Source organism: Salarias fasciatus, chromosome 19, assembly GCF_902148845.1.
Source record: "Salarias fasciatus chromosome 19, fSalaFa1.1, whole genome shotgun sequence".
Lineage (NCBI taxonomy): Eukaryota > Metazoa > Chordata > Actinopteri > Blenniiformes > Blenniidae > Salarias > Salarias fasciatus.
Window position 1 is genome coordinate 21,092,205 of NC_043763.1, and position 27,905 is coordinate 21,120,109.

At 43.9% G+C, this 27,905-nt stretch overlaps 1 protein-coding gene across 3 annotated transcripts; it reads left to right on the plus strand.

Annotated features, from left to right (window-relative positions):
• Positions 1–409: 409 nt before the first annotated feature.
• On the plus strand, positions 410–27,768 carry nin (ninein (GSK3B interacting protein)). 3 transcript variants are annotated; one of them, XM_030117233.1, is made up of 28 exons: positions 4,790–4,997; positions 7,362–7,455; positions 8,198–8,370; positions 10,818–10,863; positions 10,952–11,136; positions 11,368–11,514; positions 11,725–11,892; positions 12,152–12,288; positions 12,371–12,511; positions 12,687–12,861; positions 12,990–13,100; positions 13,290–13,379; positions 13,801–13,936; positions 14,013–14,134; positions 14,234–15,333; positions 16,082–17,170; positions 17,753–18,850; positions 19,495–19,593; positions 20,245–20,314; positions 20,393–20,560; positions 20,647–20,763; positions 21,272–21,412; positions 21,505–21,684; positions 21,800–21,934; positions 22,488–22,589; positions 22,666–22,758; positions 26,475–26,588; positions 26,864–27,768. In XM_030117233.1, exons 1-28 carry the CDS (start codon positions 4,806–4,808, stop codon positions 27,077–27,079), a joined length of 6,639 nt encoding a protein of 2,212 aa, XP_029973093.1. In that variant the 5' UTR covers positions 4,790–4,805; the 3' UTR covers positions 27,080–27,768. The 3 variants fall into 3 exon arrangements, with proteins under 3 accessions (XP_029973091.1, XP_029973092.1, XP_029973093.1); XM_030117231.1 differs by lacking the exons at positions 16,082–17,170; positions 17,753–18,850 and adding an exon at positions 410–634 and having other exon boundaries at positions 4,785–4,997; XM_030117232.1 differs by lacking the exons at positions 16,082–17,170; positions 17,753–18,850; positions 20,647–20,763 and adding an exon at positions 410–634 and having other exon boundaries at positions 4,785–4,997.
• The last annotated feature ends 137 nt before the right edge of the window (positions 27,769–27,905 follow it).

Sequence of the window (27,905 nt, forward strand, 5' to 3'; positions counted from 1 at the left end):
TGTGGATGTAGTCTGCAGTCAATAGTTTGGTTCCATCAGAAAATAAAGTCCCCCATAAGCAAAATTTGTTCTGTGACAGCTAGCATTCCATTGTGGCTGTATTGTCATTTTTTGCTGTTGCGTTGTAGCTTTATGCTGTTGTCTTATAACTTTTTTGCTGTTGTATTGTGACTTTCTACTGTTCAGTTGTGGCTTTTTGCTGCTACGTTGTGCCTTTGGCCACCAAAAGTTGTAAACAACGGATCCATTATTTGCGCAGCGCCATGAGGAGAGACGGGGAGGGAGGGGGCGGTCGGCGGGCGGTGGGCGGGCCGATGGGCGGTGACCGGAGCCGGGTCCACTCAGACTCCGTCACCGCCTCTTCCTCTTCCACAACCGCTTTTCAAAATCCGCTGCCAGGCGCAGGACGATGAGCCACCAGAGGACACAAAGCGCCACAAGAGCGGGGATCTGGGAAGGAAAGACCCGGGCAGAGTAGCGGCTTCAGGCAGAGGAGCTGTTGATTCACCCGAGAGGACAAACAGAGCTGGAGAAATGCTGAGAAGTTTGTTTTAGAGACGCATTGAGGAAAAAAAAAAATCTGCAGCTCTCAGTTGGACAAGGAGCCGACTGTCGGAGAAGTTTGCAGTTTTTGGTGAGTTTCACTTTGAGTTAGTAAATGTTTCCTCTCCTCGGTTCACCTCGCCTGTTCCTGCTTCTTGTTTTAGCAGCTCAGAGCGACTTTTACTTTAAAAAAAAAGTTGTTTTTAAACTCTCCAGTAGTAATCAGTAACAGGTTTGTTAGTATTTCCGGCAGATCATATTTCAGAAAGTATCTGTAAATTACAAGATTTTGCAACACGAATACTTAAAATCACATACTTATCTTACATCTCAAGCATTTTAAAGTGTCTCAATGTGTAATCTGATAAAATGTCACCACAGCAACTGTTCAATCACTTAAACTCTGTATGCAAGAGGTGTATTGGAAATATACAGTTTTATTTACAATACTTAATGTCAATACAATGTCCATTTAAAGCTTTGTGGTTAAACTCTTAGCAGATCTTCGTGTGAGATCATTTCCTTTTCCAACAAGTTCTGAACAGATTCTAGAGACATAATCCCACTGCAACATGGTATTTTATACTATTAAGTACCAGCTACAACACTCAGCTTGAGTTTAAGAAAGAAAAAAGTTAAGGAAGACACAGATGATAAAGAGAATACATTTATTTTCAGAATGTAATCTGTTTAAATGTAATTAATCCACGAAGGAGGGAGAAGTTTTTTGGTTTTATTGTAGTTGTTATCATAAAAAAAAAAAAAAAAAAAACAATAATTCAGTTGAAGTAAAAACATTTGGATCAGTGGTTGACAACCTCGAGGTCCTCGATGTTGTCCAGTCTGAGGTTTTCAAGATCAGATCTGCACTTTTTTAAAGGGAAAATCATAACATGCTGACATCAACTGTATCATCTGGTCCAGATAGTCTCAGTACTTCACTGTAAAATACTGAGCAATCAGACATAACGGGGGATCACAACCTTTCTTAGATTTCATCTTTGTGGGGGATTCTGTGGAAAAACAAAGGCGGGAAGTAATTGTGATTAGAGATTACACTGATGAGATTTTCTTCTTTGTTGTCATCTCGTTCGTTTTAAGTTTGGATCCCAGTGACCTCTCTTCAAGCATCCAGGAAGTTTACATTGTTTATTTAGATTGTTTCCTGGAAATTGCCTGTTTAGATGAAAGATGCCGCCTGATAAGCATCTCTTGCAGTATTTTATACTTCTCACATATTTCAGATTTCGGGACACTGACATAGACAGCTGTAGACATAACATAATGCATCTGTGTGCAGGTCTATATTTAAAAAGCTGTTCCTACTGAATGAATTCACTTTATTGTTTTGTAATTTGTTTATTTCATTATTTGCAACAAGATGTGCAAACCTCTAGACCATTTTGGGGAATGTGAATAGCACTGAGACTGCAGACGTGTAGAGGAATGCTCTATAGAAAAATGATGCAGCCAGTGTTTCAAAAACAGTTTTGACCGTCTCAATTTTTCTGACTGACATCTGCTGGCGATAATTAACAGTATTACCAGCGAAAGCTTGGCCGATGTTAGGATTAACCTTCTTCTTGTGATCTGCGCTAGTGTGAATCTTTGGTCGCAGCAGCTGTTGAGCCAGTGAAGCCTGTTTGAGCCACTGTGACCGAGCTGAGCGGAGGAACCACCAGGATAATTGGCTCATTGGCCGTTTGCAGAAAGCAAACAGTCTGAGTGATAACAAACGCAAGATGTGCAGCAATTGTTTCGAAAATCCAATCATGACAGAGATTTTGGGGCGACTTTTCCAACTCTTATTAGTTTAGTTTCTTATTTTAGTCTGGTTTCTTTGTAAACTTGTAGAATATTGTAGCTTGAGAAAATCTGACTGACTGCTGAGCCATTAGTTTTCAGCTGATATGTGCAGATGTAGAATACTGATGTGGTTTTTGTGGAAAGCCTATTGTCCGTGGTGAATAGGGACCCCGGGTGAGGAGTGTGGGGGACACCTGGCCAGGCGCTTGATGAGCTCCCAGAAAGCAGCTGGAAGAGCAAAGGGTCAGGCAGCACAACCTCGCTCATTATTATTAACACAAATACTTCCAAACAGAGAAGCTTCAGCTCATTAGATGTAGTGCCACGCTCTTAATTCAGATCCTCAGGTCTCACACAGATGAGATAATGACATGGGTCTGGTTAAGCTGAAAGGAAACTGCTTGCAGAAGCAAGAAACATTCAGTAAAGTCAGATGTACCAATGAAATAGAAAGAGATGAAAACCTATGAAATCTGTAGAGATCAACCAATGACAGCAATGAAGCAACTGAGATATTATACCACGTTATTGGTGTGTCGAATAAATGAAAAGTCAATCAGAATTTCCAAAGGAACAGCTTTTTCCTTTATTAACATCTAAACTTACTGTATCCAGTAAACCCAATCTCTCGTATTTGACAAATGTCTGTGTTTTTTCCACTTCAGAGGTCAAAAACAGTTTTCTTTTTCCTGCCCAGCAAAAAAAAAAGTTCCTCCATTGATATAGTCTGTCAATTGGCAGCCAATACACAGTGTAGCATAGATAAATAAATGTACAGTTGCTCCTACAATCTGCTTTAAGTGTCACATTTATGTCACACCTCTGCTATACTTTGGATTGTAGTGTACCTGTCTGTTCCTTCTTTTTGGTTGGTAGTTGAAGTGGTCCTGATTGGATCATCTAGTATGTATTGTTTACCTGCTTTTCATCTAGACTGTGTGTAGCTTGAGCCATTGGTTTTTTTTTTCTTTGTACCATTTTATGCGTGTGACTCAATACACCATCTGGTGGTGAAAGCTTGTATTGTAAGACCAGACAGGCCGAGGCAAGTTAGTTAACTTTGAGTTGAGTTGGTACACAAGTAGCACGTCACAAAAATATGTTTGGGATGAGAGTATGATTGTTTTTCGGAGTTAATATTCAGCTGACATTTATCTCTGAAGCTTTTTGGCAAAGATCTTCATATCTGAGTGATTTCATTACATAAAAAAAAAAAACAAAAACAAAGGATAAGCTACCTTTGTTCTGTTTTTGGACATGTCATGACCCATTCATTATCTTTCAATTACAGAAAGCTGCATCCCCGCTGAAAGAACAAAAACGTGGCCGGTGTGTGTTTGTGTGTGTGTGTAACTGATGCTGCCAGCCAGTGAATGTTGGCGCTGTACTCGCTGTAACCTTCTTAATTAGTCTCTGGCTTCTTGCTCCACTTGGTTCAGTGCCACCCTGTTGTCCTTGGCCTTCACCATTGGCTCGAATATGAACAGTGTGTCCAAATCAGGGCATTCTAAAGGAGAATGAACCCCTTCCTCACAGAGATTGAGCCACATTGTGCACAGCAATGTTTGGATTCACATGGAACAGTTACTACTGAGAAAGTTTTACTAACCAGTTAGATGCTTTGGGTTTGATATGTATATCTACTATAGCCTTCAATTTCCACACCTTTCCGTTTTCCCTCCTTAAAATGTGTGTTTTGAGAAAATAATTGATAGTTTTACCCTCTACCCGCCACTTCATCTCAGAAATTGAAAGTAAAAGTCAAAGGCGATCACCAGATTTTACCTGCTCTACGGTATTTCTGTCTTCTATTTATAGACGTGTGTTTGCACATTTCCAGTCCTCCTCCTCTATCTTAGTCTGAATGAAACATCAGCAGCCAGAAGCATTAAAATAGACTCTTGCTCTGTGTCAGACTTGGTCGCGTCTGTGAATTTACCCGATTGTCTAATCGTCGTAATTGGATTAACCAAAGCCTCGGCCACAAATGCCGCTGTAGCGATGCGCTGACGGCTCAGTCTATGAGCCACGCTCTCAGATGAAGGTGCAGTTAGGAACCCATGCTGTTGAAGTGGATGCTTCCACTCAGTTTGTGAGTACAGTTTATATGCACCTCATTAACTTTAGAGTAAATACATTTTGTTCCACGTGTCTGTTTGTTCTGCTGTTATCTGATGTGTCACCCTGTGTTGACAGTTGATCTTAAACGTCATGGAAAATATGGTGTATTTACATGAATTAAGTGTTTGTGTTCATCAGTATGTAAACATATTTGTAATGAACAAAAAAAGAGTGTTAATCTTGTGATACTCCTAAATGGTAAATATTCATTTCAGAGATCGTACACCAGAACCCTCAGGAACTGGACAGGATGCCTCCATTCTGGGTCTTTCTGGTCCTGGTCTGGAATAATTTTTCGTTGTTGCTTTCCTCAGGGCCGGCTGCTGTCCTGTGGGATGGGTGACGGCCAGGAGCAGGACCAGTACGAGGAGCGTCTAAAGGAACTTTTCAACAGTTTTGACGCCAGCGGCTGCGGCTCTCTGAGCGCTGAGGAGCTGTCCGAACTCTGCCAGTCCTTGCACCTGGACGATGCCACACCGGCCCTGCTCCATGCTCTGCTGCAGAACCAGGACCAGCTCACCTCCAGGGTCAGTCTATTCCTTTCCCAGACTGTTTGATTTCTTGATTTTCCTGTTTAACCTTTGTATTTTCTCCAAAGGCACACAGTGCAATGAGCTGGATTTATATTTACATGTATGCATGTATTTCTGAGTATTTTTGCTCTTTATGAGCCACATTTTATTAGAAAAATGTATGTTTGTTGCATTGTGTGTGTGCTTTGTTGATTGGTTTCTACTCCAGCACAGCACACATTAAAACAAAACAGTCTGGAAAACTGTTTTCAGTGCATGCCTCTTGGAAACGAATCTGATATCCATGGAAAGTCTGTTTACTTCCTTTTCAAGTTATGGCATACTTATAAGGAACATGCATTTGTGGGATGAGCATGTGGATTTTATCCCATAAGGACAATTCTTATGTTGTGGTATTGTGATCCAAAAATCAGTGTGAAATGTCACAAACGGTTTGACACACAAGGATCTACTTTTCAGATCAGGTAAAACTCTTGTTCATATTCTAGAGGAAGCTTATAAACACTTCAACAAGAATGGCTTGAATCATTTTGTGCCTCCTGTATTTCTTTCAGGCACCCATGCCTGGAAGACTTTCCTATTCTAGTGCATTGGCATGCTTAATTGTTTTTTTTCTGATTGAATGGAGGGTGACATTGTGTTGTCACATTGGCTGATGCACCCAAGTTTGTGGAATGAGTGTCAGTCGGTATAGCTGCTAATAATGTTAAAAGGCAACAGATATCTCACAGTCTGTAAGAACCTTAAGATGACTTGAGCTTATGACTGGATAGTTGCTTGTTTTTGCTGCAGTAAGCATTGTTGCTAAACTTTCTTTTTGCAGCATTGTGTATCTGAATCTGCTTTGACAGGGTTGTTAGTTGTCCCTGCTCTGATGTGCACAACAGTTGAAGCATTAGATGCCTTCGTTGATCTCCTTCAGGTCTGCTCGCCCCTGATCAGCCCGATCCCAGATGTCTGTCGTCAAGACAACTGAGCTGGCTAATCACCGCAAACGCACACATTTCTTGAAGAGTGCTTCATTTTCTCGTCACAGGGCACATCAAGGACGAACGCCCCTCAGCATGTCTGTGTCGCTCAGCCAGTTCCCCTCCAGCTTCATGCTTCCATCTCCATGTCAAAAAATGAGTGTGTCCAGACTGCTCAACCTCCACGCTTTAGCCCAAAGTTTTGTTTGTATGGAAGTGTGTGAGCAGACGGGTGCCCATTGTTTTGCGTGTGGGGGGTGAATTTCAGCACAAGGGCCAGCGGACTAGAAAAAGTGGCCGTCCCTCCCCCGCCAACCTGCAGCCGCCAGCCGAAAAAAAAAAAAAAAAACACAAAGAAAATCAGCATATTCAGGGTTAGCAGCTGTTGATTCTTGAAGTGTGACCTCCCTGGAACCCTCCTCCACCCGGCACGCTGGGAATTCCGCTCCGTCACACAAATCCAGTGTTATTGCTCTTTTTTTTTTTTTTTTTTAATATATAAGTATTTCACACATGGAATGTTCCAGAGGAGCAGCCTGAGGCCGATTCACCCTGATATGACAGAAATGCTTGAGTCAGCACACACATCTGAAAAATGTAAAGGTGACGAGCTTCTTCTATCAGGACTCATTGACCTTCACTGAGGAGATAAAGCTCGCAGGCTTTTTGTTCACCTCCTTAAAAACCTTCTCACATCCATGTAATATCTTTCTTTCCCTTCATCCTTTCCTTTGCTTATTTGTCCTTTATAAAATTTTTGGGGCGTTTTGTCTCTAATGTGGCAAATAAAAGTGTGTTGAATCTACACTGATATGCTGCAGCACAAGTAAATATATTAGGAAAAAACTAAATTACAGCTTCTATGTTTGATATAATTACATTTTTTAAAAGAAATGTAAAATTTTCTTTGCTCTTTGTTTAGTATTAATTTGTATAAGCCTGTATTTTGTTTATACTTCAATTTAAATTTAATTTTTTCAGTTAATTTTATGACATTTGTCATTTTTTTATTGTTTTCACTTATTTTCTGTTTTGAGATCCTGAATTGTTTAGTTTTTTACTTGATTACCTTTTTTACCCTTCCACTCTTTTACTTTTATTTACTCAATACCTTTTTTGTTTTGTCCACTATCTATTTTTACATCGTTTTTCACTCAACGATTGTCTTGTTCTATTACCTTTTTATCCACTGAGTGAATTTATTACTTGAATATCCCCAATTGTTACCATTTTCTTTCTAATGTTGCTTTTGAAACTCTTCCTCCACCTTTGTTTTGTCTGCTTCACTACAGTTCCATTGTTTCAAATTGTCATTTTGTATTTTTAGGAACCCTCTTCTTTTACATTAGTACAAAAATGTAGCTAAATCCTTTCTTCTAACTTGTTGCAGGTCGACTTTGACCAGTTCAAGAATGCGCTGATCCTGGTTTTGTCATCGACGGTGGAGCCGCCTCCGGAGGAGACGCAGCCTTCACCTGAACCAGGTAAATTCTCCATGTTGTGATGTTTTTCCGTTTACCAGGATCACTGGAGCGTAGACGGTGGCACGAGTCCAGTAAGTGGAGCAACCTTCCTGCTGATTCAGCTGTAAATCGACATGGTGGAAATCAGGAGCTCGGCTCAAAGCCCATTAACTGCCAGCTGAACTCTTTGCACCATCGTGACTTAGCTGGTCGTTGTGCAGGTTTGGACGACACAATATTTTGTAACAATGAGCCGCAGACTGAGATCTCAATCTGCAGTCAATGAAGTGCAGGGTCCACTGTCAATATTTATGCCTCAGCAGGTAGGGAGTTGATTTTCATCCGCTGACCTTTAGTTTCATGTTTAACTCAAACACATCGGAACACGTGACTCTTCCATCGGTGGCGTTCGGCCGGGTGTAATTTTAGAGAAGTGGCTATTTTAGTAGAAGTAGCTTTTGAAGGCTCAGGCGATAGTTAGTCACTGTGGTTTATTTTAATGTCCGTTCAAGAGTTCTCCTTTCTGCAGCCTGGTCAGAGGGCAACCACAGAGAGAAACACAGTCACACCTATTGGCAAAACTTAAACCCAGAGTTAAAACATGCAAACTTCAGCCAAAAATGCTTCCAGAGCTTCTAAACGTGAGGCGAAGGTGTGAACCACCACTCCACTGTGTGACCCAGCAATCACATCACTGCAGCCTATTTTTAGGTGTGTTAAAAATATCTGAGGCTTTTTTTTTTTTTTTTTTTTGTCTTCACAGAATCTCCCGAGATCCAACCAAAGTTTGTGAAAGGCAGCAAGCGCTACGGCCGCCGCTCCACGCCGGAGTACCTGGAGCCCGTGCCGGACTCGTCTGACGCCTCCAGCAGAAACTCAGCCAGTGAGAAGGATTTGGAGGACAACTGTGACTCAGCCGTTCCCAGGAAGCGTGAGGTAAACGGCCGATGACCCCCCCACCCCACCCCACCCCACCCCACCCCACCCCCTCCCTCCTGCCGTCACTCTGAACCTCCAGACGCTCGGATGCCATTCTTATCGCCTCCTTTCCTTGCATGTAACCCCACTGCATGGCATCCCTGGCAGCAGTGGCCAAGCGCAGCGTTATTCACGGCTAATCTGCTTAGCTCAGCGTAGCGCTGGTCCAACACAGGTCCCGAAGTGTAAAACACATGTGCTCCGACTCAGGATGCACCAGGCCCTTGTTCGTTACCTAACAACTCAGTACTGTCTGTAAATAACACTGTGGACATAATTACTGCTCGATAAGCCTTTGCTTAATGAGCACCTAAGCGGTGTGTTTCTGTAGCGCTGCATAAAGTCTCAGTGTTCAATGTAGACTTTAGAGTGGTTGTATAAGCAAAGCGCTTTAAGGTATGAGTTCTCGCCACATACAAAGAACACATTGTAGTGGTTTAAGAACTCCTGGGAAAGCTGGAAGCATTAAGATATGATTTGTGGTAAGATGAACATGGAGTTGGAGTTCACTCCGGTCCACAAGATAAACTTACGCAAAGAGTAAAGATTAAAATAAAAGCTTAACCTTCAATTTTTACAGTAACCGAGTTTCCTTATATTCTCACTGGGGGGGCCACTCCTTTAGTCAGATTAGAAGACAAAACCTAATAGCTGATTAGTTTTAAAGCCTAAGACCCCATTAAACCTGCCATTATGTATAATGAATGATCAGACAGTGTAAATCTACAGGTTTCCATCTCACATGTAAAATGTTACTGCTGTAGCATTGAGATGTAAACGGCATTTTGACTGAAATACATTAAACTACTACATGGGGGGCTCAGTGGGTCCTCATTGTCTTCTATTTACGATTGTGGTGGTTTGATTCCCTCAACCTGTGGATGCGTCTGGTGCCCTTTGACAACTTACTAAACCCCCAAGTTGCTTCTATGCCAGTGGTGTATAAGTGTTGTTTGAATATATTATATAAAGTGTGTTCAGTATTTGTGTTTTACACCAACGAGCTTAACTCATATTACTAAAGCTGGCAATTTTTGGATCAATTCAAAATTTCTAGGACGCCTAGATTTATATTGCTTTCATGACAAGAATGTGCGATCAGCATAAAATCTTTCAATATCTTGTTACACCGTGTGATTTTTGACTCTGAGACTCTCATGTTATGAACATGTGACACGCTGGAGCATCTCGCCGTACCGCAGATGTTTTTGATGCCTCTATATTGACTGGTGTGTGGATACGAAGCTCTATTTGTTTACTTTCTGGGCATTGTGAAATTGTGTAGATGTCCTGAACATTCAAGGAGTTTTGATTATAGGAAATACACATGTTAATTCCTGACTGCAGCAACAGGATTGGAGTGAAAGTCCGACTGTTTGTTCAGTAGGTTCTTCAGTTGACGTCTCACACTGATGGAGATTCCTTCCAGGATGAATTTCAGTGCTGCAGCCACACGAGCTGCAACAAAGAAAAGCCTCCAATTGTTCAGCGTAAACGGCATAATGATGGTCAGTTCAGCTTGAGCCCGGCTGGACGTGTTGATATTCGGAGCATTGTCCTGGACTCCGCCCCTCTGAAGTGTGTCTCTGTGTTGACTAATCTGAGCCGCCACAATGCGACGGCGTCCGGCCTTTAGGGACCAGCAGATGGGTCTGGGTCTGGGTCTGAAGGACTCTACGTGAGGGGTGGAGGGTGGAGAGGGAGGAGGAGGTGTAGCTATGTGACAGAAGAACAATAAGGCCTGCTGCCCCCTCCCTCCAGGATGCCTACGCTCCATGTATCAAAACGCCACTCACAGAATCCCATCTGCTCTTCATTCCCTCACTGCCAGCTCCCCAAACAATGGAGCAGCCACTGCGGGGTCGAGCTCCTCAATTACCCTACTTTAGAACAAACTAAAAGCTTAAAATGAACCAGCTTATATGATTTTTCTAAATGAAAAAATCCTCAAATGTGCACACTTCCCGGAATAGCCATTAACATAATATTATATTATTATAATTTATAATGTTTAACACACAAAAAAAGCCCAGCACTCTAAAAAAGCTGTTTAGAGAAGAGAAAACAGAGAAAAGTGTCTCTGCTGGGATATTTTTTTTTTCTTTGTTCTGAATGAATCTCTGTGAAGACCCGTGCCTGCACAAAAGTTACATTCTTTGTTTTTAGACTGTGAACGACCCCCAACCACCTCTCTTGTTTGCAGACCTGGCCTCAGCTAATTTAAAAACATGTTTAAACACACAGCTGACACACACGCACACGAGACGGGGAGAGTGGGAGGAGTGGATGTCCGTGATTATTGTTCTCCCAGTCCGGCTGTTCTGTGGTTATTTAAATCAGATGCATCTGAATAGGCTGAAGTCAAAAACGTCTTTAATTTCCTGTCTGTGCTCTTCATCTGGCAGCGCTGGAACGGTTACGACGAGGGAACAGAGGAGTATGAAGCTGAAGGTGAGTCTGTCTTCCACTCAGTCCAGAGGCCTTGCTGCTTTCAGGACTCCTCCTCACACGTTAAGGATCCTTGCCTTTGCCTGTGCAGGTCAGATGCATCTGTGGAACCCCGACGAGCCGAGCACGCCGCGGGGATCCGTCGCCCCCCTGTCGCCCCACTTGCAGGAACGACTGCGCGAAGCCTGCGAGGAGCTGTCGATATCGTGGGACGGATGTGCCGGACGTGCCGGACACGCCGAACTGCTCGCTCTCTGTGAACATTTGGGCCTGGAGGTTTGTTGAACTGCTTTTACCACCTGGGTGTGTTTACTGAAGTGATGTTTGTTTACCATTTAAAAAAATTGCCTAAGTCTAAATTACAATTATTAATTGATCTATAAAATCACTCTTCAGTTATTTTTTAAACATGTTTCCATTGTTTTCCAGAAATAAACAAACGTCAAGGCACTGTAAGGCAGCAGAGTGGCCACAAACACTAAAAACTACTCCGCCTCTGATTTCCAGATAAATGGCGATGTTCTCCTGAGTCTCACCGCTGACGGAGCCATGAACGTTGAAGACTTTGTTTCCAGGGTTGTAAACCAAAACAAACCGCCGACGCCATCTGCCTCCACTCCCTACAGACAGCTGAAACGGCTCCACTCCACTCAGGTACGCCGTGTGTTTACTGTTCCCTGCCAGGTTACCGCGTTCTGCGTCTATTTCCAAGGCCTCGCTCCACCCAAACAAGGCCAGATGGCGTGACTCACATGTTTCTTTGCTCCATGCATGAGAGGGCGTGACCTTCTGCGTGATGTTTGTTGATTTCACAGTGATCATCATTGTTGTAGTTGTTGTAAATATGGTCTTTTCCTCCCGTAGCCCTTCGACGAGGGAGGCCGGAGGATAGCCACGCCCTCGGCTTTGACCGGCTCCATCGGCATGCGTCTGTTCTCCACCCTTGATGACGGCAGCGGTTTCACTCCAGCCGAATACATCCTGGATGCCTGGATAGAGGAGGGAGTGGAAAACAGTGCTGAGATCCTGCAGGTACTACAGCGAAGATTGTAGATGAGAAAGAAAAAAAACAAGATTTTTTTCAGAAAAAATTAATTCAATTTAAAAAGATTCAAGTAAGTCAAGTATTTAAAGTCCAATTAAACAACAATAACTTACATTAATAAAACGTTTAAGTGGAAATTATCCTAAATCCAGATAAATAGGAAAAAACAATCATCAGTTATTCATCTCTTGGTATAGGAGTGTGTGTGTCATTGATATATTGTTTGTATTATTGAATGTTCTGCAGGCTTTGAATTTTGACCTTGATGGGAAGCTGAGTCTTGGAGATCTCACCACGGCGCTCGAAAATGAGCTGCTTGTTACGAAGAACGGGGTTCACCTGGCGGCTCTGGCCAGCTTCAAAGCTGAGATCAGATATCTCCTGTAAGCAAACTCACTAACTTCATGCCAAAACCCTCGTTGATGTGCGTTTATTGTGCCTTCATATGTGTGTTGTTCTGGCCAGAGAGCGTGTGGACCGAGAAATCAGGGAGAAAGAGAAAATCCGATCAGACCTTGAAAAAGCAGAGAGGCTGAAAACGCAGTTTGCGACTGAGGTGGATGAGCATCACTCTGCAATGGAGCACAAGAACAGCCTCAATCTCAGGTAAATGATCCTTCATAGTATACCTGTTTCTCTTTCTTACATATTTATTCTTTCATTTTGAGACATTTAAGAGACATTGACTGACTAAAGCCCTTCAGCATGCTGAGGCTTCATGATTCGTGAAGATTTTAGAGATTGAAATCTGAGATTGTTTTTTCGTGTATAATCTCTGCAGGAAGCTTGAGCAGGAGCACAAAGAGAAGCTGGCCGCGGTGCGATCAGAGCTGATGAAGGAGATGGACCAGATCCAGCAGCAGGCGGGCCTGCAGCGCGAGGAGCTGGAGACGGAGATCAAGAAAATCCGAGAAGACGAATCTTTCCTCCGAGAACATCTCTCCATCTCAGTGAAGGTGCTGAACTTACTGTGATTGCGTTTGGTTAGTTTTTGAGGACGTTTCACACGTGTTAGTGCAGGCAAATAGTTCAGCAAAACATGTAAACAGAATGTAACAGGTTTTCAAATTTTGTGTGCTTTCAGGAGAGCAGACGTCTGGAAATGGAGTTGCTGGACAGCAATGAAAAGCTTGTGGAAGCCCAAAGTCAAATTTCCAAACTCCAGACAAATTTAGACAACATTATGAAAGATAAGGTACTGGGAGTTTTTATGGCATTACACAACAAAAGCTTCCATAAATACTGCTTTGACTGTTTGTTTCCATGACTAAAAACACATTTTCTCGGTTCTTTCTGTGTTTGTGTTCTGTCTGTTTAGCTCACATTGGTCTTTTTGCATTCTGGGTTCCATGTAAATAAACTCCAAACTCCTGTTTTCTTGCAGTTTGGCGACCTGGACCCCGGTAGTGCAGACTTCCTTCTCCAAGAAGAACGGATCAAGCAGCTCCGCAGCGGATACGAAGCACAGTGCAGGGTAACTGTGGCGAAATCACAAAAAAGTCTTCATTCTTTCTACTAGTTTTCTCAGACTTTTACATTTTAATGATGCAGGAATGTGTAAGAAATAGTCACACGTTTAATGATGTTATTAGTAACAAAACAGCAGAAGTACGACTTAATTATTGAAAATGCATGTCTGAAATCTACCGTTGTGTTAAAGTATTTATTTAGATAGTGACACTTACAGAATGTCTCTGTAATTACATCCTATCTGATAACATAGGCAGCAATGCAGCTTAAAAGTATGATGGTACCTCCTCTGTTATATTACATTATATACAGTAGTATAGCTGTGCTGTTCTGCATAGAATTAATTTAAAAAAAGGTCTTCCAAAGTTTCCATACACCAAATGAGTGTCTGTTTTTTTGTTTTGTGTGTGTGTGTGTGTGTGCAGGAGCTGCAGGATCGTATCGACGAGCTGCAGTCTGAGTTGCAGGAGTTCCACAGTCTGGGTCGAGCTCATCAGTCCTGCCAGAAGCCTCTCTCCGAGGAGCTGGAGAGTAAAAGTCCCGGCATGGAGTCCGACCCCGGTGGGTTTAAAGAACGCTTCAGACATGCCGTCGCCGGGGGGCTCGTTACTGACCTCATTTGTTCTTCTGACCGCAGGCATCGGCTCGGAGGAGGTCCAGCCCTTCAGCATGAGCCTGGAAGCAGAGATGATGCTGGAGCAGCTGAAGGAGCAGCACCTCCAGGAGATGGAGGATCTACGAAACCAGCTGGAAAGCAAGGTGAGTCCAGTGGAGCCATTATTATTTTTTAGGGTGTAATCAAACTGCAGCACTGTGTTGTCAGAAAAAGTGAGCTAATCAGACTTCACCCTCTACCAGATCAGTGAATTCGAGAAGATGGTAGAAAAGCAGAGGTCGACTCACGAGGACCAGAAAGCCGCCTTGTCCCTCCAGTACCAGCAGGAGTTCCAGGCTCTGCAGGAGGAGATGGCCAGCGTCCAGACCCACGCTGAGGAGCTCCAGAGCCAGCTGGATCAGGCCGAGCAGGAGCAGAGACGCCTGGAGCGTCGGCAGGCGGAGGAGAGGGAGGAGCTGGAGAACCTGCAGGAGGAGGAGGTGGCGAGCCTCAGACAGCAGCTGCTGGAGGCCCACCACTCCACCGCAGACCTGGAGGAGCAGCTGAAGGCTCTGGAGGCACAGCATGCAGAGACGGACGAAGATCTTCACTCTGAGATGGAGAAGCTGAGAGAGACTCACATCGCCGAGGTTAGGAGCCTAAAAGACGAACACGCACAGCTGCTGGAAGCCAGACTGGCAGAGGAGAGGAAGGAGTTTCAGCAGGAGAGGGTCAGGTTAGAGCGGAGCTTGTCAGAAGATTGGGAAAAAGAGAAGAAGGCGTTACAACAGAACCACGAACTGAAACTGGAAGAGCTGAAGTTGAGGTTTGATGAGGAGCGCGACGAAGTGGTGAAGAGTCTGACGGAGCAGTGGCAGAAGGAGAGGGCTCAGCTGGACGAGCAGAACAGCGAGTCTCTGCAGGTGCTGCTGGAGGAGGAGATGCTGAGGCTGGTGAGGGACCAGGAGGAGAAGGAGAGCAGGCTGAAGGAGCAGTGGGAGCAGGAGCGAGCTCGGCTGCAGGAGCAGCATCAGGAGGCCCTGCTCGACAGGCTACAAGAGGAGCGGCTGCAGTTTGAGCAGAGGGAGAAGAAGCTGAGGGAGGAGTGGGAGGAGGAGAGGCTTCAGCTGGAGGAGGACTACGAAGGGATGATCCAGGACAGGCTGAATGAGGAGAGGGAAAAGCTGGAGACCGAGAGAGAGGAGGAGGAGAAGAGGGCGGAGAGGCTGATAGCGGAGGAGAAGGAGCTGCTGGAGGAGCGTCACCGAGAGGCCGTGAGAGAGCTGAGAGCGAAGCACGCCGAGGAGAGGGACGCGCTGAGCGCCACGCTGGACAAACTGCGAGACGACATCGCCCAGGAGAGGTGGGTTTCACCGCTTTATTGTTTCCATCATTTTGCTCCTGAACTTCAGAGATGTCAGTGACTCTGAGGTTTAAGAAACAAAATGTACACCATCCTCACAAATGAATGAAAATGGAACATTTTCTTTTCTTTATTCTGTGCATCTGGATGAAAAATCCAACGTTGTCAGTTAATTGCACCTATTTTGTGACCACTTAATAGTTTGATTAACTCAAAACAAAAGATTGTGTTCAGCTTGTTGTGTGTTAACGAAAATAAAGCACAAAAAGGTTTTTTTGACAGAGTAAAGCAAAGCAGTGTTTTTTTTGTTTTTTTTTCTTTTTTAATGATTATCACACCAAAAAAGTTATGCAGAACAGTTCAGCTGCCCGACATAGTGGAGGCATCATCATGCTTTTGGGCTGCATTGCTGCCTGTGGCATCATGCAGTTTCAGATACGTTTTCAATACAAATATATTAATTTGTCATTTCTGAACTGAAATCCCTTCAACACAGAATGTTCTTCTACAGGGAAAAAAATAATCATAGATTTAGCTACTGCATATTGAACACAGGTGTTACAAATAAGAATCCATTTGTTTTTTCTTTTGTCTTTGACTTAAAAAAAATGCATTTTCAATTATATTATGAAAATAGATTAATTTGCTTCTATACTGAGGCTTTTGTTTTTCTTGAGGATTTTTTTTACCTAATATGAATAAATGTTCGGTGCTGTTTGTGTAACCAACATTGAATAACCATGTGCAGGAGGGAAGTCGAGATGAGCTTCAACCAGAGAATCAGAGAAGTGGAAAACCGTTTCTCGGGCGATCAGGAATCTGTTGCAGAGCGATTCCAAGCTGATGTTTTAAAGCTCGAGCAGCACTACCAGAGTGAGCTGAGAGCTCTCTCTGATGGCCACAAAGCTCAGCAGACCCGCTGGGAAGAGCAGCTGCAGAAAGCTCTCCAGAGCCTCGACCGGCAAAGGAAGGCGACGGAGGATGGCCTGGAGCGGGAGAGAGAGAGGCTGAATCTCGAGTGGGCCGAAGAACGACGGGAGCTCGAAACCTTCCACCGTGAAGAAATGGAGGCGCTGACGTTGGAGAACAAGCAGCTGCAGAATGAGGTGGAGCAGTCGGCCGGTCAGGCCCAGACTAAAGAGATCGAGCTGAGCAGGCAGCTGAACGACCTCCACCACAGGCTTCAGAGCAGCCTGGAAACCAAGAACGATCTCCTCGTTCAGTCGGAGGACAAAACCCTCCAGATGGAGCTCCTGCTGAATCAAACGGTGGAGGATTTTAAACAGGAGAGAGCAGAGCTGCAGGACAGCATCACCGAGCTGGAGGCCAAATACAGCGAAATCCTCTCCCTCTCCGAGAGGCAGATCGCTGAGAGGATAGAGCTGTTAACCGAGCGGGACGATTTGAGGATGAAGATCGAAGAGCTGGAGATGCTCCTGAAGCAGGCCGCAGGAGACTTTGAGCAGGAGAGGAACGAGCTGCAGGACAATCTGACCGTTCTTCAGGAAATGCTTAAAGGCGCTCAGGAGATAGACGTAGAAGAGCTGAAAGCGGAGAGAGACGTGCTGAAAATGAGGGTTGAAGAACTTGAGATGCAGCCCAAAGGAGATTTAAATTCATCAAATGAGATGAAATCCAACACCAAAGATAGTGTTTCCATGTCTGGAGAGCCAGATTTAACTCGGAAGCAAGATGAAGATGAAAGAAATCGAGCAGTCGATGAAGATGCTGAAAATGAAGATGAATGTGTTCATGATGAAGCAGAGCAGGAGAGCAGCGAACCTCAGGGGAATCTATCACTTCTTGAGAAAATGTTACAAGAAATAGATGGAGAAGAGCTCAGAGCAGAGACAGACGTTTCAGACTCTGAAGGGAATGTTGAGAAGGATGAATTGAATAAGATGCCAATAGAGGATATTTCAATGTCTGCAGATCCAAGTGTCACCCAGGCTGAACGTGATGGAGAAAATGTAAACAATATTGATGAGCTTCAGGAGAATCTATCACTGCTTGAGAAATTATTAAAAGAAAGTCCAGAGTCTGATGGTGAGGAGCTCAGAGCAGAGGAAGACCTGCAGCTCGAAGAGGTTCCAGATTCCTCACAAACAGTTGAGATGGAAGAAGTGATGGATTCGAATGCAATGGAAAGGCTGCTGCACACTAAAAATGACATTGAAAGTGAAGGGGAAACTGCCGCAGTTTGTGATGATGCTGATCAGAGAGGAAATGTCGATGAAGACCATGCTGAAGTTAGTTCTGCTGCCAGTGACGAGCGAACAGAGCAGGGCGACCAAGAAGACGCTGCTCTGCAGACGGAGAGGACTGAGACTTGTGACTCCCACCCTGAACATGCTGCGGTTTCTCATGAACGTCCCGACCTCCATGTCGATGTTGTTCCTGACCACCAGCTCGAGGTGAGCCCCGGGCGCGCTTATCTTCATCATGAAACCTGCGAATCAACTCCCAGCGATAACCGCAACCCGGATCCCCCAGAAAAACATCCCAGCTTCCGAGATGAAAGTGAGGCCTTTGGTTTGGAGACGCAGCTGGACCCCTTCTCGCCACTCCAGGCGTTCGCCGACCCTGGGAATAAAGTCATCCTCGAGACGATCAAACCTCGAGACGCTGCCGCCGTGGATTGTGGGAGCTCTTTTCAGGAGGATGAGCCGTGTCATGAGGTTTTGGTTGAGCCGCTATCGCTGGAGGGGGCAGGTGACCCCGGTGAGCGGTCTCTGGAGGATCCTGAGGTTGACTGTTTACCAGATAACTCTCACGACAGTAGAAAAACACTTGCTTCCATTTCAGAATGCGAACATTTAACCACAGAAATAAAGCGTGGACGTGCGCATGATTGTGTGGATTCAGACGGCGAAGAGCGCTCCCTCCTGAAGCTACAAGCTCTGTTCACCTCCGCCACCGAAGAGAACGCCCTCCTACACGAGAAGGTTTGTTTGCTGCAGCAAAAGAGTGAAATTCTGGAGCATCTGCTCGCTCATAACAGTGAAAAGATCAAAACAGGCCAACAGGTTTTAGAGGAAAACTACAGCCTCAAAGTGAAAATGCTGCTTCTGATGGAGCTCGTCAGAGAGATGGAGACAAAGGCCTTAAAAATGACGGCTCTTCAGATTAGATTTGAAGACTGCATGTGTGAAAATGCCAAACTCAAGGACCAAAACGCGGAACTTGAGAAGAGGGTTTGGATCCTGGAAGGCCGAATGAATGTGTTCCGCGACTCTCAAGACGAGCGGGTCTCCCTTGTGGACGAGGTCCAGAGGATGAGAGAGGAAAACGCCCAGCTGTCAGAGCTGTTCGCGAAGCTCGGGCGGCGGGACGGGACCGTTTCGGAGAACCCTGCGTTCCCGGGTCCAAACGGCGAGCTGGCCGTGACGGCGCCTGCAGCGGCCCACCTGGAGAACTGCTGCCTGGAGTTTGAGAAACACAACAGCAAACTCCGCCGAGCCATCACGGACCTGCAGGACAAGTCTCAGACCTTAAACCAAACAACACAGGCTCATAGGTAATGTGGAGAGAAGTAGAACCCCCGACCCTGCGTGTCTCCAGCGACCTCCGCTAACCCGACCCTCCCTGCTTTGATGGACTCCTGTTGTTCTTGCTGTTTCACCTGTGATTCTAACGCTCCTTAACACTTTGTGCGATGCCTCAGATTGTGAACCGCTGCTTTGGTCCTTGTAGATCACCATGTAGTGTCTGCAATCATTCCATATCTGGCGTCGTAGCTGCAGTCTTAACTCCTGTTTTTAATGCTAGATCTGCTCCAAGTGCACTAGTTGTAGTCGACGCTGCAAAAACTCAAAAACGTGCCGTCAGGCCTCATGTCTGTGTTTACACGAGCTTCAGACTCGGAGCAAAGGGGAAATCAATTTCTGACTTTACTGATTGAATTATAGGCTGAACTGAAACTGCAGGACTTCACTGTTATCACAACTTACTGATCTCCATTTTTTCAAAAGATAATGTCATGAACATTTTTGAACAACTTTTATGAGAACAATGAAATTTCTTCATATAATTCATGAATATCTATTGTTTTGTTTTGTTTTGTTTTTGTTTAGCTTGACATTTCATTAGGATTTTGAGTTTTTGCAGGGTTGTTGGGTCTGCTGTTGCGATCTCTCCTGAGTCTGTGCTATTGACCTGCAGGTCTGAAGCCAGCCGTCTTGCTGAAGAAAACGTCGTCCTAAGGCAGAGGATCGCTGCGCTGAAGGTGGAGGACTTGAAGGAGGTCCAGGAGGAGTTAACGTAAGAAGAAACAAATTTAAGCCACAATGCATTTAACCATTGAAGCTTTTCGAATGATTGTGTTGTGAAAAGCATCCAGTGCATTGGTCACACATAATCAATTGGTTCACGCCAGAAGAAAGCAGCCTGCACAAAACACATACCTGATTCATATATTTATGATTTTACCATTTTTATAGTTTTCATGCTTTTGTAGAAGTCCTAAGCCAGAAAGAAGAAGTATCTTTCAAAAACCTTTTCATTGTCGATATGAGCTTCTGCCCATTGTCCCCAGATAATACCAGCTTGTAAGATATCTGGCAGTGCGTTACTAAAGTGTTGTGTTGATAGAGCAGATAATCTTCTAGTCCAAAGGTTGAAGGTTCACTTCCCATCTCACCCTGAGTGTTTGTGTGCATCAGTGGCTGAATGTGACTCATCATATAAAGCCATCAAGCTGTAAAAGCATGTTTAACATACACTCCTTTTAAAGTACTGAGAAACTCATGTTGAACTGTGGAACATTAGGAAGGGAATCAGCTCCATGGCTGTTAAACTGCTGGTTTTGTTTAAGTTCCCTGAATGAAGAAGCGCTCAACTTGATCTTTCTGTTGAGCTTTGTGACTCCTTCACACACACACACAGAGTTTTATTTCTGTTGTTGAAATGCAGGCAAACTTTGGAGAACTTGAATAAAGAGAAGTTTGAATCTCAGAAGGCAGCCGAAACCTTCAGGAAACAGGTAAGAAACTATCTCGTTATTACAGCATCGTGCTCATTCAGGCGAGACGTTTTTAATTTAACCCCTTTTTCCCTGCAGATTTCAGAGCTGCGCTTGCAGAACCAGCAGCTCCGTGACGAAAACCGGATGCAGTTGGAGAACAGCGCCCGAAACCTTTCTGACGTGGAGAGTCTGCGACGGCAACTGAACGAGCTGACGGACGACGGCGAGAGGAGGGGGCTGTTTCCCGCCGAGGAGAGAAACAAGGTGAGCAGCTGTCGACGTCGGACGGGTTTATTGTGGCGGTGGTGGTAGTCGTAGCAGGTAGTTAACCGGTGGTTGCTCTGTGTTAGCTGGCAGCTTGTGTGTCTGCTCTGGAGGCAGAGCTGACCAAAGCTCTGGAGGACACTGCTCAGCTGGAGGAGAGGAACATCCAGCTGTCAAAGCAGCTCTCTGAGTCCAGAGAGAAGGTGAGCATCTTCAGAAACTCCGTCTAGCGACGTCTGTCTGCCCCGCAAAATTAAAAACAAACCATTTCACAAACATAATATGGGAACAACTGGTCTCAACAAGAAGCAGGATGACAACTGCGACTCTAATCTGCCCCCAGTGGACAAAATAGGAACTTTACTTCTGCTTCTGATGCTCTTGTATAATACTAATGCTACATCTACTAGTAAAAGTACTGATTTTCACTCATTGATGTTTTTGACTTTAAGTTTGACTTTAGATTTTACATATTTACTTCACATACAGTATATGTGTAAATAATCAACAAATTCTAAAAACAATCAGGGATGCATTCTTGACATACGATTAAAAATGCAAAAGCAACTAAAGAGACGAATTAAAAAAACAAACATCGGGTGGAATAAAGGAATCACACCTTTTTAAAGCTGTAACTGTAAATTCTTGCTCTTCAGAAATGAACAACACAGTTTGGGGTTAAATGCACTTTGTTTTTCTCTCCATGTGAAGTTGGCAGATGAAAGTCAGGAGTGTGTGAACCGTCAGAGCGCTCGTCTGAAGTCGGACCTGCGCGTCGTGCAGCAGGAGAAGGATTCGCTCAAACATGAAGTCACAGTGCTGCAAAAACAGCTGCAGAACTCCAACGACAAGGTCTGACGTCTTTCCTTTTTGGCGTTTATCAGACTTGTGCAGCAGCGGAGTGAGAACGGGGAGTGTTGACGTCTGCCTTCTGTTCACATCAGAACCACGTCCTGGAGATGGCCTTGCATTCGAGCGGGCTGCAGAATCAGAGCAAGAGGCTGTACAGGGACGAGATGTCGCGGCTGATGGAGCAGGAGCAGCTGCTGCTGAGGCAGGAGAACGACAGGCTGCAGGCCGAGGTGCGCAGCATCAAAGACGAGCTCGCCCAGTCCAGAGAGAAGGTGCCCCGAGACTTTTAGGATCCTTGCATGAACTTTAAAAGACACTGGTAATCGGTGTCCCTGTTTTCCCCCCCGCTGGTACGAGTGTGTGAGGCTTGTTGTGCTGTGCCTGCAGGCCCGTCAGCTGGATGCTACCATCATGTCCCTGAAGCAGCACAAGCAGCAGAGTCCGTCCTCTCTGCTGAAGACGCTGGAGCAGGAGAACATCGCTCTGAAGCAGGAGCTGGAAGCGCAGCGGGAGCTCAACAAGGTAGAAACATATTTGAACGCTTGATACCATTTGTTCTCCCAAATATGCAGTTTGTTTGTTTGTTTGTTTTTTTATTATTATTTCTGTAAGTTTTTATTGTTTTTTAGTTTCTGCTTTGAATAAAGCGGGCAGAGCCAGTTGTCACAACTGAAAATTTATATTTCTGTTCATCTCAAGCTAATTCCATCTGAAACTGAAAATATATCTTCAGTTATTTAAGTAGCGTAAACATATACTGAGCTCCTCATACCTGCAGAACAGCTGCGAACACTTCAGTCAACCACCTTATAGCCTCCAGAAGCAAAGCAACTTAACATTGCAACCTCTTGATAATATCCCCAGTAGCCTAATGAGCAAACTAACAACATCCTCTGACTTAATTGTCTTAAAATGTGCTGCTATAGTACTGTCTGAGTATAAATGAGTGTATTTCATGTGTGTGTTTCATGAGTGTTACAAAGCAATTACAGCTTATCAAGGTGAACATGTCAATATCGCAAGTGTCGCTTTCAAACCAAGCTGCTGGTTGTAACAGCGTGAGCTTTGTTTTCAGAGCTGTGAGGCCGGGCAGAGACAACCAGACCTGGAAACCCTTCAGCAGGAGAACGAGGCGCTCAAGGCCCAAATGTCTCGAATGTCCTCTCACCTGTTCGAGGTTGGCCGTGCCACCAGTTTGTCTCTTTTCTTCACAATCAGAGGCCTTTTCCCGCTGAGTTTGTCTTTTCTTTCAGGCGTTTCAGTCCCACTTCGGTGGACTTCTGCCCCCATCGCCTCACAGGGTCCCCCGCGGACAGCACCGCGGCGACGATCCAGACAACCTGCAGGTACGGTCCAGTCTGAACCTCTCTCAACAGAAGATCTGTTTGAATCTACAATGAAAGTTTATCCAGTAGATAAAAGAAAAAGGCTCTTTTGCAGTTTCCTTTAAACTAGAGAGCTTATTACAGAAACCGGCATTACATTCATTTTCCACCACTTTCCTCTCAGTACCATGACTGTTTGTTGTCATATCATGGTTTCTGCCATCACAATGTTGGTATTTTCATCATTACACCAACTCTGTGAATCAGGGGTGTCAAACCTATGGCCCGTGGGCCAAAACCAGACCACAAGCTACTTCAGTCTGGCCCACCAAGCCGCCAAGCGAATTTTAAAAAATGTTCATATTATTTATTTTTTTAACACATTTCTTTAGAGTCGTGGAGTTTTTTGGCATTTCACTGTATTATCGTTAAAATTGGCTTTAAGTTGAGATTGTAGTCATTTGAGGTTGCAGTGGTTTGGTTTTAACATTTTTATCACGTAGACTCTGCACCACAGCAAAGATAAACTTAAAATTTTCAATTTAAAGGTTATTATGGTACTATTTTACTGGTTCAGCCCACTCCAGATGAACCTGGGCTGTATGTGACCTCTGAACTGAAATGTGTTTAACACCCCTGCTCTCAATGAATGAATGTTTCCCTGTCGTAGGTTTTTTTTTCTTTTTTTTGTGCAGCTAAAATGTGTTGGTTGTATGAACCAGATGTGAAATTCCCAATTGAAAATGTAGAGACTTTCAACAAAGAATGAAATTACTGTTGATTTTCTAAAATATAAAGAGTATATCTTACGTAAAAGTTGTGGAAATAGAAATACTCAATCACTCAGCTCAGGTGCTGAATTGTTTATTGTCTGTTGTGTCTGTAGATTTGAGTGAAATGCATTCAAGAAAAACAAAAGATTTACCTTTTGGAAATAGATTTCCAGAACACCTGAGCTGAGTGTCATTTCGTTATGCTTTTCCTTGTTTTTTTTTAGTTTGCACTGCTTCCTTGGTGTGAGAAACGTGCAGTGCTCCTTGTGTTTGGTGCTCGTCACAAATCCGCCTCAACACCTGTCTGTGCTCATGTCACACGCGTAGCGTTTACTTTTGGGGTTTGGTATTTAGTTTGTGGTGCCGGCCTGTGTTTGTGTGTGTGTGTGTGTGTGTCTGTTCTTTATTGCTGTCCTTATTTGATTTTCCACCTCGGGACTGGAGTAGTCACAGTGGCGTGATCGTCTGGGTGTGGTCCTGCTGCCTCTTTCCATCTGTCACCTTCATGTTGCACAAACCTTCACCCGTTTCCAGCAGACATTCCAGTAAATGTCATTTTTATATTAACAGTAGGCACTGTGGATATTCTGTAGGTGTTTTGCAATAAAATTATATATAAAGTACCTCTTTACTTTTTATGTGAGGTGAAATAATTCAATGAGAATCTCTTGGTGCTAAATACAGTAAAGGGCAAACAACAATTTGAGAGTATTATGATATTTCCAGCCTAATTCTTCAACCATGAGCTTGTTCTATGATCAGCTCTTGTATTTATGGGTTAACTTCCAACTGGTGAGGCTCAGATGAGGTGAGACCGGATTGTATTTGGCCCTGTTGTAGCTGATTTACTGTTCATCCAGCCCTTACCTGGCCAGCCTGTGTAGGTGTGTAGGATCAGAGGAGAGGGTGGAGCTCTGGTCAAGTGTGCCTGCCTTCTCTCTCCAGGGGCCGATGCCGATGCCGGAGCAGCGGGCGGCTCACGCAGACAGCTACCGGCGGATCGGCGGATTGTAACCTCGGCGTCTTTCCCCCGCCTGCTCTTAACACCTCCTTGCACTCTGCTTTTCCTCGGCTCTGTTTGGAGTGAAAAACGCCGACCCATAAACCTGCTTTCACTTTCTGCATCCTTATAGGAGACTGTGAGCAAATGTGGTGCCTGATTGAAAAGGCGCGAAGCTGTGAACGTGTTCGACTGCTGCAAGGTGGCAGGAAAACACAGCAAGAGCTTTTCTTTTTTCCCAATGGGATTTTCATGCTACTGAGAAACTGTCAAACGCTCTGTGAGGAATTTAACATCTATGGTTTGAACTGGACAAACTACGTTTTTTTTGTCATCAAATTCTCTGTTCTGATCAGAGAACATTTTAATGTCTTTTGTAGGAGTAGCTGTTGGACTTTTTTTTTTTTAAATATATTTCTGTGATGACAGGGTATGTTACAGTGGCCAGAGGGGTCAACACAGCACAAACAACGCAAACGTACAAACAGCGACTCAAATGCAAAGGCAGTGACAGGCGTGAAATAATGGAACAAATACAAGCCCAACACCATGAATACAAAAGCTGACACACAAGTGCAGAAGCCACAATGCAGATCTTAAAAGACGCAACTCAAGACAATAAAAACAGATATACTGAAGTCAGAAGACAACTTTGACGTGACAAAGGATACAAAAGCAGCAACACAGACATGCATACGCCACACGACCGGGTGCAAACACTACCTCACCGCGAAAAAGACCCAAAACACTAAAGCATATCTTACAGTGAACACAAATTTCAACTAAATACAAAAGAAGCAGCACAGATACCAAAGCCACAACACATAAATGTAATCATCACAGCACAGGTACAAAAGGTACAGTGCAGATGCAGCAGTCATAACAAAGCTGCAAAAGCTACAGGAAATGTGAAAACTAATACTCAGTGCAAAAGCCACAATACAAGCGCACAAGACACAGCAGATACAAAAGTGGAACACTTGAATACAAAACCTGCAACACAAATGCAAGACAGTATGTTAGTGAGTAGTGATGCTAATCCTCCTCATCCACTAATTCAGCCCAACACACACTCTCCCATCGCTGCTTTTGTACCTATTTGTTGTTGTTTTTGCATTTGTGTCTGTTTTGCATCGCGGAGACCCCTCTGAGCCGCCGTTTCACGTGCATCCTCGGAGGCTAAATCTGGCGTGACGGTTTGCCTTACGGTCTCAGTGGAGGTAGAGTTAGTGCCTGACAGCCCTCTGAGCCTTTTCCAACAATCAGCCCTCTGGTACTGATGAAGTCAGGCGACTCTGCTGTTTGATCGTCTTTAACCTGCGGTGTTTTGATGCTGACGCCACGTGGCGTTAAACATCTCCTGAAGCTACCTGCCGTGTGTCGGATGTTACTTTTGTGTTCTGGACCTGTTTTTGTTGCTGCTGTTGCACAACCGAAGCAAAGAAAACCTGCTGGTTTATGCTTTTCTTAAGCAATGACTGTTCAAACAAGTCTGTTTTGACAACTGTTCACTTTGAATGTTAATCTGGTATTTAGTTCTCATAGAAGTCTCATGAACTGTGTCTTATGTGTCCCTGTTGAATGTGTGTTTTCATTTAGTCTGACTTTTCCATCATGTATCCAATTGAATGTATTTTATTTGGTTTATTTATTTATTTTAACTTTTTAGGGTTTATTTTTATTTATACCGTAAATTATTTTTGTAGAGTTGTCTGGAACAGTATCATTTTATATGTATTTATATTTTATTTATTTTTTCAGGCCATCTCCTTTAGAAATGTATCAGAAGTCATTCCATGCACAAAGTTGAATAAAACATTTAGCTTAAAACAAAATGTCAGTGTTGTTTCTTCCACATTTTTCATTTACTGGCACCAGCTCGTCTGGTGAAAATTCAGAGTGTCATTATTTTTTTTGCCGCTGCCTTGGTGGTTTGGTGACGTTGTCGCCGTTCTTCTCACCAGGACGACAGAGAGAGGAAGATGAAGATGATGGAGGAGCGCATGAAAGAAATCGAACTGTCGCTGCACAACGTCAAGCTGCTGCTCAGAGAGAAGGCCGCTCAGCTGAAAGACCAGGTCAGTTTACACTTAGAAAAATGTCAGTTAAAATGCTCTTTAATGACATAATTTATAAAATCATTTTTGAAATAACCACGAAGGCTCAAGTAACCACTTACACTACTACCAAGGTGTTGTCTTAATGGCTTGAATACATTTAAAATGGCCAAAATTATTGCATAATTGGCTGCTATTCCATACCAGAGTTACAGTTTTGCCAACATGGCTTCCCACATCGGAAATAAATGCCCACAAGTCAACTTTTCTCTTGATTTGTTTTTTTCTTCTTCCAGCTGCACAAGAATGGAAAATCAGATGTTCTGATCAAAGATCTGTACGTGGAGAACTCCCAGCTGCTGAAGGCTCTGGAGATCACCGAGCAGCGGCAGAAGATCGCAGAGAAGAAGAACTACCTGCTGGAGGAGAAGATCTCCAGCCTCAACAAGATCATCCGCGACCTGAACCCGGCGGCTCTCCCACCGCTGCCGTACCACTACAAATGCTCCTGATGTCCAACGGCATGATAGCGCTCCAATTAAAGGGCCGAAGTCAGCCATGAACTGCACTGTTTTACTTCAAAAAACACTCATATTCGTCTGTTTAAATGTGTTTTTACATCTGTATTTCAGCTTTATGCACAGAAACTGACAGGGTTTCTTTTTTTAATTTTTTTTTACTAAAAAAAAAATGCAGTATTTTTATTTTAAGCAAGCTGGATCTGTGAAGTGCTGAAATGTGAAGACAAACTGTAAAGAAAGGCTTTTATTTTGCAATAATTTATCCGTTTAAATTAATTGTAATGCAGTTAGTGGTACAAGTGCATATTTTGCTGAATGTCTTGGTCCAAAGCGAGATGCAATACTAATGTCTTTAACATATATATATATGTTTGATCATGTGAGTTTGTTGTCTGACTCTCCACAATCCTTTAAGTAAAGGTAAAGCTCAAATCCCGTCTGTCAGCGGTGCAATCATAAAGACAAATAATCTGGTGACCTTTGAAAGGTGTTTGCTTCCAATGTGACTCTACCTGAAGTTGCACAAAGTTTAAATGTCGGTGAATATTTCACATTTGAATGTCTGATGGTGTCTGATGATCTGCTGCAGTATGTTTGAATATGGCACCATCATGAAGGTGGTCACACTGAATGAAGTTTGTAAATGCTGCCACGGTAAAGAGGAACCAGAAACACGTCTGTGATCCAAGAAGGAATAAACTACATGTAAATGAATGTATCTGGTGGTTAATTTGTTTTTTTGGGAATTCTCTTAAATATGAAAGTCTGCATTTACTACAAATCTAGAAAATAATCTAAAACAACCACGTCTCTGAAA

Excerpts from the sequence above, each read along its gene's own strand:
- nin (XM_030117233.1), top strand. The coding sequence starts at position 4,806 with ATGGGTGACGGCCAGGAGCAGGACCAGTACGAGGAGCGTCTAAAGGAA. Across the intron at positions 10,864-10,951 it reads AGAGGAGTATGAAGCTGAAG|GTCAGATGCATCTGTGGAAC; the intron begins GTGAGTCTGTCT and ends TTGCCTGTGCAG. Across the intron at positions 11,515-11,724 it reads AACGGCTCCACTCCACTCAG|CCCTTCGACGAGGGAGGCCG; the intron begins GTACGCCGTGTG and ends TTCCTCCCGTAG.